Genomic DNA, 15,251 nt, shown 5'->3' with positions numbered 1-15,251 from the left:
GGCTGAGCTCATCTCTGCTAACCTCTCTAACATTGATAGCTTCAACGTGAAGCCTGACAAATGTGCAATCCTCAAGGAGACTGTGCGGCAGATCAGACAAATCAAAGAGCAAGGTACACGCCTGGTGCATTAAACAGCTACACATGACACATCTTGAGCACACTATATACCATTTATTTGTATTTGTGGAATTGGTGAATATAGTTTTGCAACATCAAGTGCCCTTCTGCAGCGCAGATGATGCTGGTGATGAAGTGGTACATTTGGTTCACGGCCAGTTTGGCCATGTCATTGAGGGTAAATGAACACCAGTAGTTGAGACCAATTCTCACTTGTCATGGCTCAAGGCTGTCATTGACACTATGGATCTATTAGTGCCAAAATGTTCTTCCCTTTGGGGACGAATTATATAAAAAAAATAGGCATTGTTGGCCCTAATCTTATCTCTCAGCCATTTTTGTATAGGATTTACCTTGATTGAATGCAAATAGACCATTTTCCTCACATGTATTAGCCCGATTACGATGATATATTTGAGTCTTTATAAATAAAGTTGATTTGATTTGGAAGAGCAAGAGATCACAGCTGGCTTTTGCTGGCCCCAGCATCATTGAACCACCAGATTTCCGTAGAATGGAAGGAAATTAAAGGGCGTTTTTTAAATGTCAACACATCTTCTCTTGTTTACACATCCTTTCTTTTATTGCACTGGGCCTTTCCGATCGGTGACAATCGTCTCTGTAGGTGTAGACTAGCATAACAAGTTATACTACAACTAGACATCCGTAAAAAGACCTTCATTCCAAAGATACTCTATTTTATGTCTTACTTAGCACTCTAGAGATAGCCATGCTATATTGAGGGCTGTTTAACAAAGTCTCAGACATATGCTGAATTCTAAAATAGAAAGGCATTTCAAACCTGCATATTAGACTTGTGCTGCCACCTGCTGATTTGGAAAATTCATTACATGCTATTGTGGTAAAGTCAGGGTTTGCGGCATTTAAAAAAAAAAAACCCCAAACTAAACATTTATTTATTTGTAGTTCAAATGTAACTCTATTTCTTTAAAAGAAATGTCTGGCAGAGGTGAAGTTTGTTTACAATTCTGTACAATATGATCTCAGGTAAAAACTCTTGCAATGCTGATGATGTTCAGAAGGCAGATGTGTCCTCTACTGGACAGGGGGTTATTGACAAGGACCACCTGGGGCCACTGCTTCTACAGGTATGGATGTAGTTTCTTACCTGGGCCAAAAAGACAACAAAGTCTGTCATGCTGTGCTCATTGCTGTCATGGCTTGCAGTTGTCAATTATGTCCAACTCTCCCCCCCCCCCCTCTTTTTTAGGCTTTGGATGGGTTTTTGTTTGTTGTCAACCGAGAGGGCAGCATTGTGTTTGTGTCAGATAATGTGACACAATACCTACAGTACAAACAAGAGGAGCTGATCAACACCAGTGTGTACAACATCATCCACGATGACGACAGGGAGGAGTTTCACAAAAATTTACCTAAATCAACTGGTGAGACACATGATACACAAACATGATTATGGATAAATAAAGACTTTGACATCTTACAATTGCGGAACACAGGCACCAAATGTCAGTGTAGTGTTTTAGCAATGACTTTCTTTTGTATTGCTTGTAGTACCAAACGGGGCATCATGGGCTGGAGAGGCACCCAGACAAAAGAGCCACACATTTAACTGCCGCATGTTGGTAAACTTGGTCCATGGTTTGTCAGAGGAAAGGTCCGGTGGTCAGCGCTATGAGACAATGCAGTGTTTCGCTCTCACTCAGCCCAGAGCCATGATGGAGGAGGGGGAAGGTATTCATCTCAACTGTTTTCCTGCACAGTATATCAATGATATGCATATATATATATATATGTGTGTGTGTTTGTGTTTGTGTGTTTGTGTGTTTGTGTGTTTGTGTGTTTGTGTGTGTGTGTGTGTGTGTGTGTGCTGTGTGTGTGTGTGTGTGTGTGTGTGTGTGTGTGTGTGTGTGTGCGTGTGTGTGTGTCAAGAGCTGCACACATACTCTCCACTGTTCTTTTTAAAGAAAGAAAAGATTACCTGCAGAGTGAATTCCTCTCATGATGTTGTTGAGAGTGTCATGATAGTAATATTTATATATATTTTTATATATATACTGTGTGTGTGTGATTGTAAGAATGGAATATGCATTTTAACATTTCTATTATGTCCCATTTCAGACCTACAGTCATGTATGATCTGTGTGGCTCGCCGCATCACAGCGGTAGAGAGGACGGAGCGCTTTAGCACTCGCCATGAACTGTCTGGTAAGCTTTTATCTGAGCCATGCTGTCATACTGCCAACAACCTTGAGACCTCCGAATTCAGGAGATGGGGGCAGGGGTGGTGGTGGTAGCGGGGGTGTATATTGTAGCGTCCCGGAAGAGTTATTGCTGCAAGGGGTTCTTGGTATTTGTTCTGTTGTGTTACGGTGCGGATGTTCTCCCGAAATGTTTGTCATTCTTGTTTGGTGTGGGTTCACAGTGTGGCGCATATTTGTAACAGTGTTAAAGTTGTTTATACGGCCATCCTCAGTGTGACCTGTATGGCTGTTGATGATCAAGTATGCGTTGCATTCACTTGTGTGTGTGCAAAAGCCGCATTTATTATGTGACTGGGCCGGCACGCTGTTTGTATGGAGGAAAACCGGACGTGACGACAGGTTTTAGAGAACGCTAAAGGCAGTGCCTTTAAGGCACGCCCCCAATATTGTTGTCCGGGTGGAAATCGGGAGTAATTCGGGAGAATGGTTGCCCCGGGAGATTTTCGGGAGGGGCACTGAAATTCGGGAGTCTCTCGGGAAAATCGGGAGGATTGGCAAGTATGCATGCTGTGTATAAATAAAATGTCGTAATGAAATTGACTATATGTGACATTTGAAGCTATTTCATTGCGTCTGCTGTACAGATATTTTGTGCAAAGAGCACACCGGTTGCAGTTTTGTTTGGATCACATTTATTGATAGTGTGTTTTGTAAAGGTTCATAGAACTAAAGAACAAAGGCCTTTTTTATTTGATTTTAATATGAACAGTATGTGTCAGTAGTGAACAAATGGTGACCAATTGGTGTGGTTACTGCCAGGAAAAATGTATCTGGTCACTGAGGACTAAATGGATAAACATAACGTACCAATAAAAGATCTCATATCACTTGTTGGTGGGAGGTAGAGACAAAAGAGTGTACTTTGTTAAGCTGGAAGACTTATATTTTTGACTTGACTACTAAAAGTTAACCATACATTTATTTTGTAATAGTAGTTTGTTGTAGTATACAATTGTGCTGTATCGTAGGGAGAGGGGAAGTGTTAGAAACCGCTCTTGGTATGAGGAAATGCAGTTGCCCGGTAATGCAAGCACATGAATAAACATACAGTGAGAATGCCACACTGACAATGCCAATCAAAAACCAAGCATTATTTTTGTGAAAAGGCAGAACTTGTATTTCTATACCATTACATGGTGCAGGTAGCCATAAACTCATGGCTGGTTAAAAAGACATAAAATTATTTGCTGATCTGTTACGGTACAAATGTTTTTTATACACTGTCATTTAGACAGCAACAATTGGAAGATGACCAGTGTGATACAATGTGGTCATCTCTGACCACTCGTTTGTCATTCTATATAATTTCACAGTAAAATCACTTGTAGAATCCCGCTCTTATTCCTGTTTCATATACTTATTGCATTTCAGTAACCACTTCTATGTCACCCTAAAGTTCCATCCCTTTACTGTAGGTAAACTAATTGAAATTGAGCAGCAGAGCACTCTTCACACCACAATGCGTCCTGGTTGGGAGGACTTGGTGAGGCGCTGCATGCAGATGTTCCTCAATCGAAGCGAAGGACAACCATGGTCTTACAAACGCCACTATCAAGATGGTTTGTATTTCTGAGTATGACATTCTAAATGTAATACTTGTGGAAATGGCACTGTCTGATAGTACCGGTACCTTATATTATATGTTGCCTGAATGTTACAAACCAACACATGCCAAATATTACCATCAGACAAATCTGTTTGAACAGGGTCTGTAGTCACTTCTGTTTACTTACAGTATGTCTCGTAAGGATGGGCACCGAAACTTGAGTTTATAATGGGACCAGTATTAACCAGATGGATAAAAATAAAATTAGCTATTGGTGTCCTAATTTCAGTGCTTAATAAATGCAGACAACAAGCCCCTGAAGGTGATAAATTGCAATTAACGTATGTAGCATCTTGATGAAAGCAGTTATTCTTTTTAGACTTTAACACACCGACAGCAGTCCTCAAAAAACCGCACACACATATCACCGTAACACTCTTCACACCGGCAACACATAACTTCGTCATTTTACATGAACCCCAACATTACAACACAAGCAATTTTTTTGCACATTCTTTGTTCAGTATTGATGCTGTTATGCTGTGAGAATTAAACGGGAAAAAAAATGTAGATTTTATTTAATATTGTTGAATTTATTACTTAATTTTATTGATATTGAAGTTAAAATATATAAAATTACTATTCTCTTCAACTCGCATGTTACAAAATTATGTGAAATATTGTCACACGATTACATTTTCTAATCAAAACAGTCATACTTGCATTTTTTATTAATCACACTAAATTAATTGCGTGCATTTTTTTAGATTAGCTTTAAAAAATATCTTAATATTTTGACAAGAATGCAATTTAATTATCAGAATGTCATATTGGAACATTTTTTTTAAATGTTCTACTTGAATGCACGTAACCTGCTTGTTCAAAACTCGATAACAGTTTTAGCCAAAGCTCCATCTGGGTGTATTTTATTTGAATTATTCCCACTTATCTTTGCAATGACGTATGCATTTACATGATCACTGACTGTAAACCATTTGCGGTTAAGGTAAAAGAACATGAGCGGTCCAAATACTATGTGCGATCGATCTGCGTTTATTCATGATTAATGCGATGATATTTTGTGATTAATCGCAAGAGTTAAAACGTTAAGTTTGACAGCCCTAGTAAAAATACAAATGGTTTTAAACAGATTTTCAGTTTTATAGTAGCAGTTTGGGCACCATTTAAATACTAGTATGAATTTAGCACTGGTATTGATTATAAAGTAAAGGATACCCATCCCCACTGTCAGACTTAACATCTTTTTCACCAGCATAGCCGCAACCCTTGTCAACAAGCTGTCCCACCACTCTGGTCGCTTTGGTGTAGAACACATTAAAGCCTTCTACAGAAAGCTAGGAGTATCCAACGATGATTTCAAATTAGAAATGGTCACAGCTGATGAGGTGTTTAAAAAATTGAGCGCGCTCCACCCTAACAAGGCCACCGGCCTTGATAATATTCCCTCCAGATTCCTCAGGGACTCTGCCTCCATCATTGCCCCGATCATCACGCACATAATAAACCTATCAATTACACAAGGCCAAGTACCAAAAGATTTTAAGATTGCAAGAGTAACTCCCCTCTTTAAAAAAGGAAGCAAATTGGAACCTGGCAACTACCGACCTGTTTCTATTCTCAGTTCCATTTCGAAAGTAATGGAAAAAATTGTTTATGAACAGGTCGATAGTTACCTTGCCACTAATAAACTCATGTACAAATTCCAATCCGGCTTCAGAACTAACCACTCCACTGACACATGCCTTCTCTATCTGACCGACCACATCAAACATGATGTGGACGCGGGCAAATACTGCGGCATGGTCATGCTGGACCTTCAGAAGGCCTTTGACACAGTTAACCACGCTATACTGTTGGATAAGCTCAGAGCAATCGGATTTAACAAAAACTCATGGAGCTGGATGCAATCTTACTTGGAGGGGAGGGAGCAGGTGGTAGAGGTGAACGGCACCGTGTCCCCCCCACCTCTCGGTGAGCTGTGGAGTCCCCCAAGGCAGTATATTGGGACCTTTACTGTTCCTAATATACATAAACGACATGTCATCGGCATGCGACTGTGAATTGGTTTTGTTTGCGGATGACTCTGCCTTGCTGGTATCCGGCAAGGACAAGTCACAGGTGGAGAAAATCCTCAGTGCTGAGCTCTGTAGAACTTGCACCTGGCTCGCTGACAACAAGCTATCCATACACTTGGGTAAAACAGAATCCATCCTGTTTGGGTCCCACATCAACCTCAAGAAAGTCAATGACTTCACCATAAAAGTGGGTGACATTGTTATCACCAGGAAAGATGAGGTCACCTACCTAGGTTCCATTCTAGAGGCTAACCTTTCCTGTGGTAAAATGGCAACCAAGGTAATCAAAAAGGTTAACCAACGAACGAGATTTCTCTACAGAATCTCCTCTGGTCAACAAAAGCACCTTGAGGATTCTGGCGGGAACTCTCGTTCAACTCTTTTTCGATTACGCATGCACCTCCTGGTACCCTAGCACCTCCAAAACCCTCAAATCTAAACTCCAAACATCTCAGAACAAGCTAGTCAGGTTACTGCTAGACCTCCACCCCAGATCCCACCTCACTCCTACCCACTTCTCTAAAGTGGGCTGGCTCAAGGTGGAGGACAGAGTTAAACAACTAGCACTGAGCCTAGTCTATAAAATCCGCTACACCTCCCTGATACCGAAGTACATGTCAAACTACTTCCTTAACGTAAATGACCGCCATAACCACAACACCAGGGGGAGCTCCACTAACCACGTTAAACCCAAATTCCGAACTAACAAAGGTCTTAACTCATTCTCTTTCTATGCCACATCAATGTGGAATGCACTCCCAACAGGTATAAAAGAAAGGGCATCTCTATCCTCCTTCAAAACCGCAATAAAAGTTCACCTCCAGGCAGCTACAACCCTAAACTAACACCCTCCCCGGATTGCTAACAATCAAATGTAAACAATCAAATGCAGATACTTTTTCTTATGCCTTCTCATCTCTCTCTCTCTCTCTCTCTCTCTCTCTCTCTCTCTCTCTCTCTCTCTCTCTCTCTCTCTCTCTCTCTCTCTCTCTCTATGTCCACTACTTGATGTCCATATCCTAACCCCCCCGCCCCCTTCACACCCCTGATTGTAAATAATGTAAATAATTCATTGTGATTATCTTGTGTGATGACTGTATTATGATGATAGTATATATCTGTATCATGACTCAATTTAAGTGGACCCCGACTTAAACAAGTTGAAAAACTTATTCGGGTGTTACCATTTAGTGGTCAATTGTACGGAATATGTACTTCACTGTGCAACCTACTAATAAAAGTCTCAATCAATCAATCAATCAGACAGGATGAACTATGATGGCACCATCCTAAATGTATGCTTATTACAAATGACCTCACTGGGTCACAGTTTGTCTAATTTAAAAATACATTTTGTTATGTAATTTTCTTGAATCAACTTTTCTTTTCTCTGCTCAACAGCTATCCATAATGGTCACGCAGAGACGCCACTGTACCGATTCTCACTCTCTGACGGCACTCCTGTAACAGCCCAGACCAGGAGTGACCTCTGCAGAAATCCCAACACCAATGAACCACACTCATTTTTATCAACACATTTGCTTCAGAGGTGAGAATCATGCCTTCCTTTTCATATTAAAGTATTCTGCGCCATTGCCTCACCATATTTTGAATGTATATCTTTTAGGGAGCAGAATGGCTATCGTGGAAACCAAGTAGGAGGCATGAGGGCTCAAGCCATGGGTGTGAACAATCCCAACCAACAAATGAACATAGGCTATGGAATAACTGACCAGGGCAACTTTGCCCAAAGAGGAGTGCCTCCTTACACTGGTGGAAACCACATGCATCAAATGAATCCCATGCATCAGATGAACAACATGGGTCCAATGAATTCCATGCATGCTATGAACTCGTTGAACCAAATGGGGCAGATGAATCAGATGGGACACCATGCCATGCATCAGCATCAGCACCAACATCAACATCAACATCAACATCAACATCAACAGATCGCTCAGTTCCATGGAGGTGGGCCTGGAGGTGGAGGATATGGGATGGGAATGACCAGTTCCCCACAGGCCAGTCCAGGGACTAATGCGCCCCCACACAATGTCATGGGGTCACCCAGAGTCAGAGGAAGTCCCAAAATGGGTGCCAGCCCCTTCTCTCCTGGAGGTACGAACCATGTTTATCTCGGATCAAACTAAATCTTAAATGATTATATTTTCTTGTTTAACCATCCTCGCGTGTTCTCTTTGTGGCATAATTTTTAGGCTTGAACTCTCCCATGAGCTCCAGCCACCCGTGTAACTCGGGAAGTGGGACCACAACGTACTCCAGCAGCTCACTGAATGCTCTCCAAGCCATTAGTGAGGGTGTGGGCAATCCCCTGCCCTCCCCTCTTACCTCTCCTACCACACACAAGCCTGACAGTTCACCAAGTATCAATTCCACCAACCAGGCAGCAGGTGGTCCATGCAAGCCCAGCATCCCATCTCACTGTGACTCTAAGAGTCCGGGCAGCTCTTTGGGGCCAACAGTGGACCAGCAGCACCCTCACACCCCCACCAGCGAGTGCCCTCCAGACAAACCAGACAGTCATGCCAGCAGAGAGGCAGGACCAAACATGGGAGAATTAAATCGACGGATACATGACAAAAGCCACAAGAAGCTTTTGCAGCTCCTTACTTCCCCGACAGATGAGCTGGCGCCACCTAATCACCCACCAAGCTCTACGCCCGATGGCAAAGAAGGAACAACTGGTGTCACCAGCCCTTCCTCCTCAACAGGTGTGTCTTCCTCTACGGGGGGAGGTCATGGTGCAGTGTCCTCCTCCGGCAGTGCGGGGCATTTTACAAGTCAGTCACTCCAGGAGAAGCACAAGATTCTCCACAAGCTCCTAAAAAATGGTAACACTCCGGATGAGGTGGCTCGTATCACAGCTGAGGCCACTGGAAAGAGTAGCTTAGATTCAGGCGTGTCAGAGGCTGGATCGGCATCTGTCGGAGGAGTTAGAGGATCGGAATCAAAGCAGGAGCAGCAGAGTCCTAAGAAGGAGAAACCCCACGCACTCCTTCACTACCTCCTTAATAAGGACGACACAAAAGAGGGTGTCGATATCAAGCCAAAGCTGGAAGAGCTAGAGGGTAGAGGAACTCAAGGGGCAGGAGTCACCAGCTCGGAGTCCCACGCCATAGATAGCAAGGTCAAGCTTGAGCCATCTGATGAGGTAAAAGCTTGACCCAAAATTACCTTTCTCTGCTTCATCATTATTTTTGACCAGAAACCTGTTTTGTCATTATTTCCATCTTAAATGACCCAGGCGGAGACCTTGGAGACCATCTTGGGAACTAGGAACGTCTCAGGATTCTACCCAGAGCCCGATTCCAGATCAGGAAAAGAAGGAAACAAACTGGGAAATATACCAGAGAGTTTACTTGGTAAGCAGGCAGATTATATCTGGGCTCCTCAATAAATCAGTTTCCATTCAGCCTACCAATCATCACCCTAATAATGAAACCATACAGAAAACTGCTCTTTAATGGAAGAAATGGCTGGATAGCTAAACAGGTAATGACGCTTCTGCTAAGAAAAAGGGGAGCAGCGAGCAGTGAATCACACTTAAAGATTGATTAATGATTATGTATACCACATTTGTTTATGCAAAATAAAAATTTTATTTGTGTAGTATTTTTTTAATTTTACTTTTATTTTTTGACAGTTCTGGTTCATACAGTGAGAAACCCTAAATTAGATGCAGCAAACATTTTTGGTTCATGGTTTCCAGCAATGAATATAGTTTTTGGACTGTTATGTAAGCTAACTTTTTTATTTCGTGTGTTTCAGATGGAGAAAAATGTGCGATGGCTTCAGGTCATCAAGGGATTTATAAAAGAACCATGTCCGTGGATGCTAAGCCGATGATTGGAGAAGGTGGAGTTGGATGCGGCTTGGCTGTAAGAAGGAACGTCCCTTGTCCCACACTCATAAAACAAGAGAACATGGATGCTCCAATCCGACCTGGGGGTGTTCCCAATAGCTTTCCCGGAGCCGCTGGAGTGTGCCCGCCACGAGGAAATCCAACAAGTAAATTTAAAAAAATACCTTCTTTAAACTATCCTACCAAACATACCTGTAGGCTATTTGCTGTGTGGCTAAGCTTCATTGTCCATGACTGTCTTGTGTTGATCAGGAGGCATGGGGAGAGGGATGGGAATGCCACAGCGCCCTCCAATGGCAGGGCCAGGGGATTGGGGAATGCAAAGATCAAACACAGGCCCTTTGACTGGACCAGGTCACTTAGGTATGGGCCGCTCTGGCCCAATGGGCGGACCCATGATCAACCGCTCCAACAGTTTACCTGCAAATACAAGGTCTATCCTGCAGCAACAACTTATGGATATGGGTAAGTTATCTGTCTTTGTGGTGTACCATCACAAGGTACTAAAATGTCGGTCTATAAGAGTATATTTGCCCTAGTATGTGAGCGTGAATGCGGTTTATCTGTGTTGGCCCCGGGATGAGGTGGCAATTTGTCCCGAGTGTACCCTGCCTTCTGCCCAAGTGAAGCTGGGATAGGCTCCAGCCTACCGCCACCCCAAAAGGGGCAAGCGGCAGAAAACGCGTGGATGGATAATTAGTCTTAGTATCTTGTAATAAATAATTGATTAATTTAATTTGAAAAAACATTTAGTTTATATTCTGTTGCTTTGGTTAACCATTTCAATTTTTATAAAATCTGGACTGCGGGAAGGTTCCGGAACTTTAAATATACATACCGTACATAGTTTCCGCATGGCCGCTGTAATAAAGAGCGGTGATCTGTGTGGCGGCAAAAGCAGAGAGAACTTAAAATGTTTTTGTTTTTTTTAATTAAAGCGCATATACTAAAAGTGCAATTTCAATGTTAATGATGTGCATTTAGAGGAAAAAAATATTAGGCTTATAGGGAGGGGGAACATTTTTTTTATTTCAACAATTTTCCTTAAAATACGCATTAAGGATATGAAGTGTGTTAAAGTTACTTGATTAATTGAACAAACTAATTGATTACTAAAATAATTGCTAGCTGCAGCCCTACATATGAGTAAATGTGTATATGTTGTCGAAGTGTAGAAGTTCAGACGGAAAATTCTTCATGAATACAAAGTTGTCCCTCACCACATCGCGCTTCAATATTTGCGGCTTCATTCGATTGCAGATTTTTTAAAGGCTATTGTGTGTTGTTGTTTTTTTTAGCATCAATTAATTATTTCCAAGCATAAACATGGCTAAATTAACAAAATATACGAATACAACTAGATTAGAGAGCATGGCTCTTAAACTCAGTACAGTATTAGTTTCTATTATTATGGTGATTATGTGGGTTTTATTTCATGTCTAGAGGGCTCTCATAATGTGAAAAATTTATTCAAAAGGTTAAAAAATAGTTTTTATGCTCTATAAATATATATTAAAATTATAATGATTAATTCATACTTTGTGGAAATTAATTTACCACCATTTGTGTTGTATTATTTCTTGTAAATAATTTGAACTGCGTGAAGCATATGTTGATGTTCCATCCTCTCCCCCCTCTGTAGGTAGTAATGATGGCAATATGGCCTTGAGCCCATTTAGTGGACACGCCCCCACACCACACTCCCCTTCTTGGCGAGAATCTGCCATTGGGATGGACAGACCCCAGAGTAACACTAACAGGTAAATCCAAGTCTTTTACTGTTGACATCATAACTCAAGGGATTAAATAAAGTATCATCGCATACACAATACTGTAGTACAAATGGCTCAATACATCATGTTATCTTTTGTGACAGGGAACAGTTTGGCAACCCCTTAGATGACCTCCTAGCTGCTCGCAGCGAGGGCCCGAGTGATGAGCGAGTACTTCTGGATCAGCTGGACTCTCTGCTCAACACTGCTGACATTATTGCGCTGCAAGAAATAGACCGAGCGCTCGGCATACCTGAAATAGTAGGCCAGGTATGGGATGTGTCAGCCAATATTTTGAATCGCAAAGTTGAATAATCGAGAAGTGATTAATTAGCTTCTCGAGGATACATGCATGCGCTCCTTGGAACCGACAGCAACTTTTTTACCATTCAGACTCAGATCCATTGTTTAATCCATGTGTCTTCTTCGTACTGTAGACCCAAGGACCTGATGGCCAGGATCAAGGACCATCTCAGTGCGGCCCATCAGAGACTTTTTCACGTCCGGATTCGACCATTGGCATTGAGCAAAAGCCCATGTATGGCCAAGGGTACCCTGGACCCCCCGGACCGCCCTCGATGGGCATGCAGCATGGTTACGGTAGCCACACGCTACCGGGTCAATCTCCTGCAGGATTCAACCCCATGATGGGTCAGATGGCCCAGACAGGAGCATTCCCAGGCATGGGAGGTATGGGAAATCCCCGCGCAAACATGATGAGGCCTCGTATGATGACTGCCACCAAGCCTCTCAGACTGCAGCTTCAGCAAAGACTACAAGGACAACAGGTGCGTTATAGATCCCACTTTTTACCACACTGGCACCGTTGTCTAATTTGCATAATTGGAAATGACGCAATTGCATGTAATTCTTTTAGACACTGTGGTAGAGACAAAAAATTTGTGAAGTGAAAATAAAAAACAAATATGTTTTAGAAATGCAAAAAAAACATTTATTTAGCTTCTTTTTGTCGTTGGGGACGCAGGGTCCACAGAACGGCCCGCTAAGGAGAGAAATGCTGGATTTCATGTTAGCCTCCAAAAGTGACTAATAAGACCAAAAATAGTTGGTACATATATTCCCGGTTGCTTTTTGAAAAAGACAATCGAAATACACGCTGAATTTAGTGAAAAAGTCCTAAAGTTTGCAACAGTGATCCCTCCTGCTGCCTTTTCCTATTCTCTGGCAGACCAGGGGCCTCATGTGCATACGCACAAAAATGTAGCATGTGCCCTTTTTCACGTACACTAAGGTGGTCCTTCAGGCTTTGCCACATTTGATTTAATCAGTGTAAAAGATCAAGGCAAAAACACAACTTTACCTCTTTTGCAAATGCATTTAATGTTTCAAATTCATTCATATTTGTGAGGATGCTATTTATTGTTAGATTATCTAGGCAATGATTTTGCCACCGATTGCTGTCACAATGTGTTCTTGTGACTCCAGCACAGCTTGGCCTGTGAGGCGGACAGCAGCAGCAGCCGATGGTCACGCCACATTAATGGCACCGGAAACGGTGGAGGAATGGGCCAACTTTGTTAGTTCTTCTGTGTTGTGATTATAAATTAAATAATCGAACAAGAGTCAAAAGTATTTTGTATAATTTTTAACATGCTAACATGTTTAAATTTAAAACATTTTAAACTAAATATTACATAATTTTCAACATGAAACTCTAATCTGCCTGTGAGGAGGCTACTGTATGACCACATTTTCCCGTAAATTACACAAATTATATTCATCTTGGGGGTAATCAGAGTCACCAAAATGTGCTCTTACCTTTTCTAAAGTTGTACGTATCATTGCAGCGACTATCTTTTCAAACAGGGAGAGCACTACTCTATGGTTCCCTCACCTGTTTTGGCCATCCACATCCATCTTCTTCTTGACTTTCTTTCTAATGTAGTACCACTTAATACTTATTTGTTCCTTTTTGCGGTTCTCTGACTCCACAGCATTCACAGGCTCACACACTTTATCCCACTCAACCCTCTTTCGTTCGCTGGAAACGCCAAAAAGAAGCCCCTCCTACTGCTTGCAGTGAATTCTGATTGGGCAGAGAGACGGGGATCTCAGGCACATGGCTAATTTCAATATGATTTGCGTATTTAAACGGCCAAGCAAACACGTTCGTTTAATTCCATGTTACGTGGGATGTAAAAAAAAAAAAAATAAGTGCTTGGATTAGTGCGTGCGCACACTTCTACGTCACTTCCTGTCAATGAGAAAGGACGCAAAAGAGAAAGGCTCCGCTCTTGCTACCGGAGTTTTTTTGTTAAATCTGAAGATTTTGACCACTGATTTGCGATCACAGCCACAGGAGAGTACCCTGGCATCTTCAATCTGATTTTGGTCAGTTGAGAGGCACTGGTACGCTGAAAGAAGGCGAGTTGAGAGAGCCGTTAGACTCAAGCCAAAGGCGCCTTGCCGCAGTTCAAAGCGGTTGCCTAGCAACCAAAAGCTACGGCGAGTTTACAGCTGTTTTAAAGTGATCCCGACGTCGCAGAGTGATATAAGTTGATAGGCTGACACCTCAAATTGATCTCTGAACGGCGCAAGATACGAAATTGTTGGAAAAAACAAGTTAAAGTGCCGCAAGTCGCTAAAGAAGCAACTGCCGTTAAGACACAAGCAAGAGGCAGTGACGTCAGTGACTGCCGCAATGCGAAAAGGTAAAGGGAAGGTTGAAATCCCGAAACCTTCGGGGTCAGCTGTTACAGAACACAACTGGGAACAAGATTTGAGGTTGGACACAGGACATGATGGGAATCAAGAAGTGATAATACAAATACTTGAAGAAATGAAAGAAGAAATGAAAAAAGAAATGAAAGAAGAAATGAAAGAATTGAAAGAATATCTGAGAAAAGTAACAACAGAACACCAACAAGATGTGAAAAGTCTGCAGGAAAATATAGAAAATCTGCAATCTCAGAACAACAGAAGAAATAATGAAGCCACTGAAATGGGCAAACGAATGAAGACCCTTCAAGAAGACAACAACATGTTGAGGAATATCATAGATGAAATGGATCAGGACAAACGAATGAATGATATCATCGTGACTGGGCACCGAATTAAACCAAGATCCTATGCGAAAGCTGTGAATAATGAAGGTGAACCAGAACAGCAAGTGGTCAACTTTCTGCAATCAAAGGAAATTGAAATTGACATTAATACCATCGAAACATGCATCCCACTGAACGGAAGAAACAACAACGCCACTCCAGTCGTGCTCGTGAAACTCGTAAACAGAAAATCTAAAATGGCATTGCTGAGACAGGGAAAGAAGCTGAAGGGAACAAATGTGTACATGAATGAGCATCTCACAAAACGCAATGCTGGAATCGCCAAGAAAGCACGCGACTTGAGAAAGCAGGGAAAAATCCAGGGAACTTGGAGCACCAACTGTAAAATCTACATCAAGCTGAATGGAGGTCCAGAAGCAAGAGTAATTGTTGTCCATGACATCAAGGACCTGGACAATTTTTAAAGTTTACACAGCTACCAAAACAACGATGATAATGGACTCCGACAGAAAACAAACACCCAAATTCAACATCGACACTACTATGTTCCAAGGGACGACTAAACA

At 42.0% G+C, this 15,251-nt stretch overlaps 1 protein-coding gene across 4 annotated transcripts in view; it reads left to right on the top strand.

Annotated features, from left to right (window-relative positions):
- Positions 1-15,251, top strand: part of ncoa3 (nuclear receptor coactivator 3) — an 83,133-nt gene that overhangs the window by 53,389 nt on the left and 14,493 nt on the right. For all 4 annotated transcript variants that reach the window (XM_062046635.1, XM_062046610.1, XM_062046621.1 and 1 more), the window contains 15 exons: positions 1-113; positions 1,128-1,228; positions 1,351-1,525; positions 1,653-1,832; positions 2,220-2,306; positions 3,778-3,921; positions 7,406-7,553; positions 7,632-8,122; positions 8,221-9,176; positions 9,270-9,387; positions 9,794-10,033; positions 10,140-10,352; positions 11,530-11,647; positions 11,764-11,929; positions 12,097-12,447. The exon at positions 1-113 is cut by the window's left edge and continues 48 nt beyond it. In XM_062046635.1, the coding sequence (XP_061902619.1) occupies positions 1-113; positions 1,128-1,228; positions 1,351-1,525; positions 1,653-1,832; positions 2,220-2,306; positions 3,778-3,921; positions 7,406-7,553; positions 7,632-8,122; positions 8,221-9,176; positions 9,270-9,387; positions 9,794-10,033; positions 10,140-10,352; positions 11,530-11,647; positions 11,764-11,929; positions 12,097-12,447 (3,601 nt within the window). The remainder of the gene's footprint in view (positions 114-1,127; positions 1,229-1,350; positions 1,526-1,652; positions 1,833-2,219; positions 2,307-3,777; positions 3,922-7,405; positions 7,554-7,631; positions 8,123-8,220; positions 9,177-9,269; positions 9,388-9,793; positions 10,034-10,139; positions 10,353-11,529; positions 11,648-11,763; positions 11,930-12,096; positions 12,448-15,251) is intronic.

This window comes from Entelurus aequoreus, linkage group LG01, assembly GCF_033978785.1.
Source record: "Entelurus aequoreus isolate RoL-2023_Sb linkage group LG01, RoL_Eaeq_v1.1, whole genome shotgun sequence".
Taxonomy (NCBI): domain Eukaryota; kingdom Metazoa; phylum Chordata; class Actinopteri; order Syngnathiformes; family Syngnathidae; genus Entelurus; species Entelurus aequoreus.
This window is presented reverse-complemented; position numbering and strand designations above follow the sequence as displayed.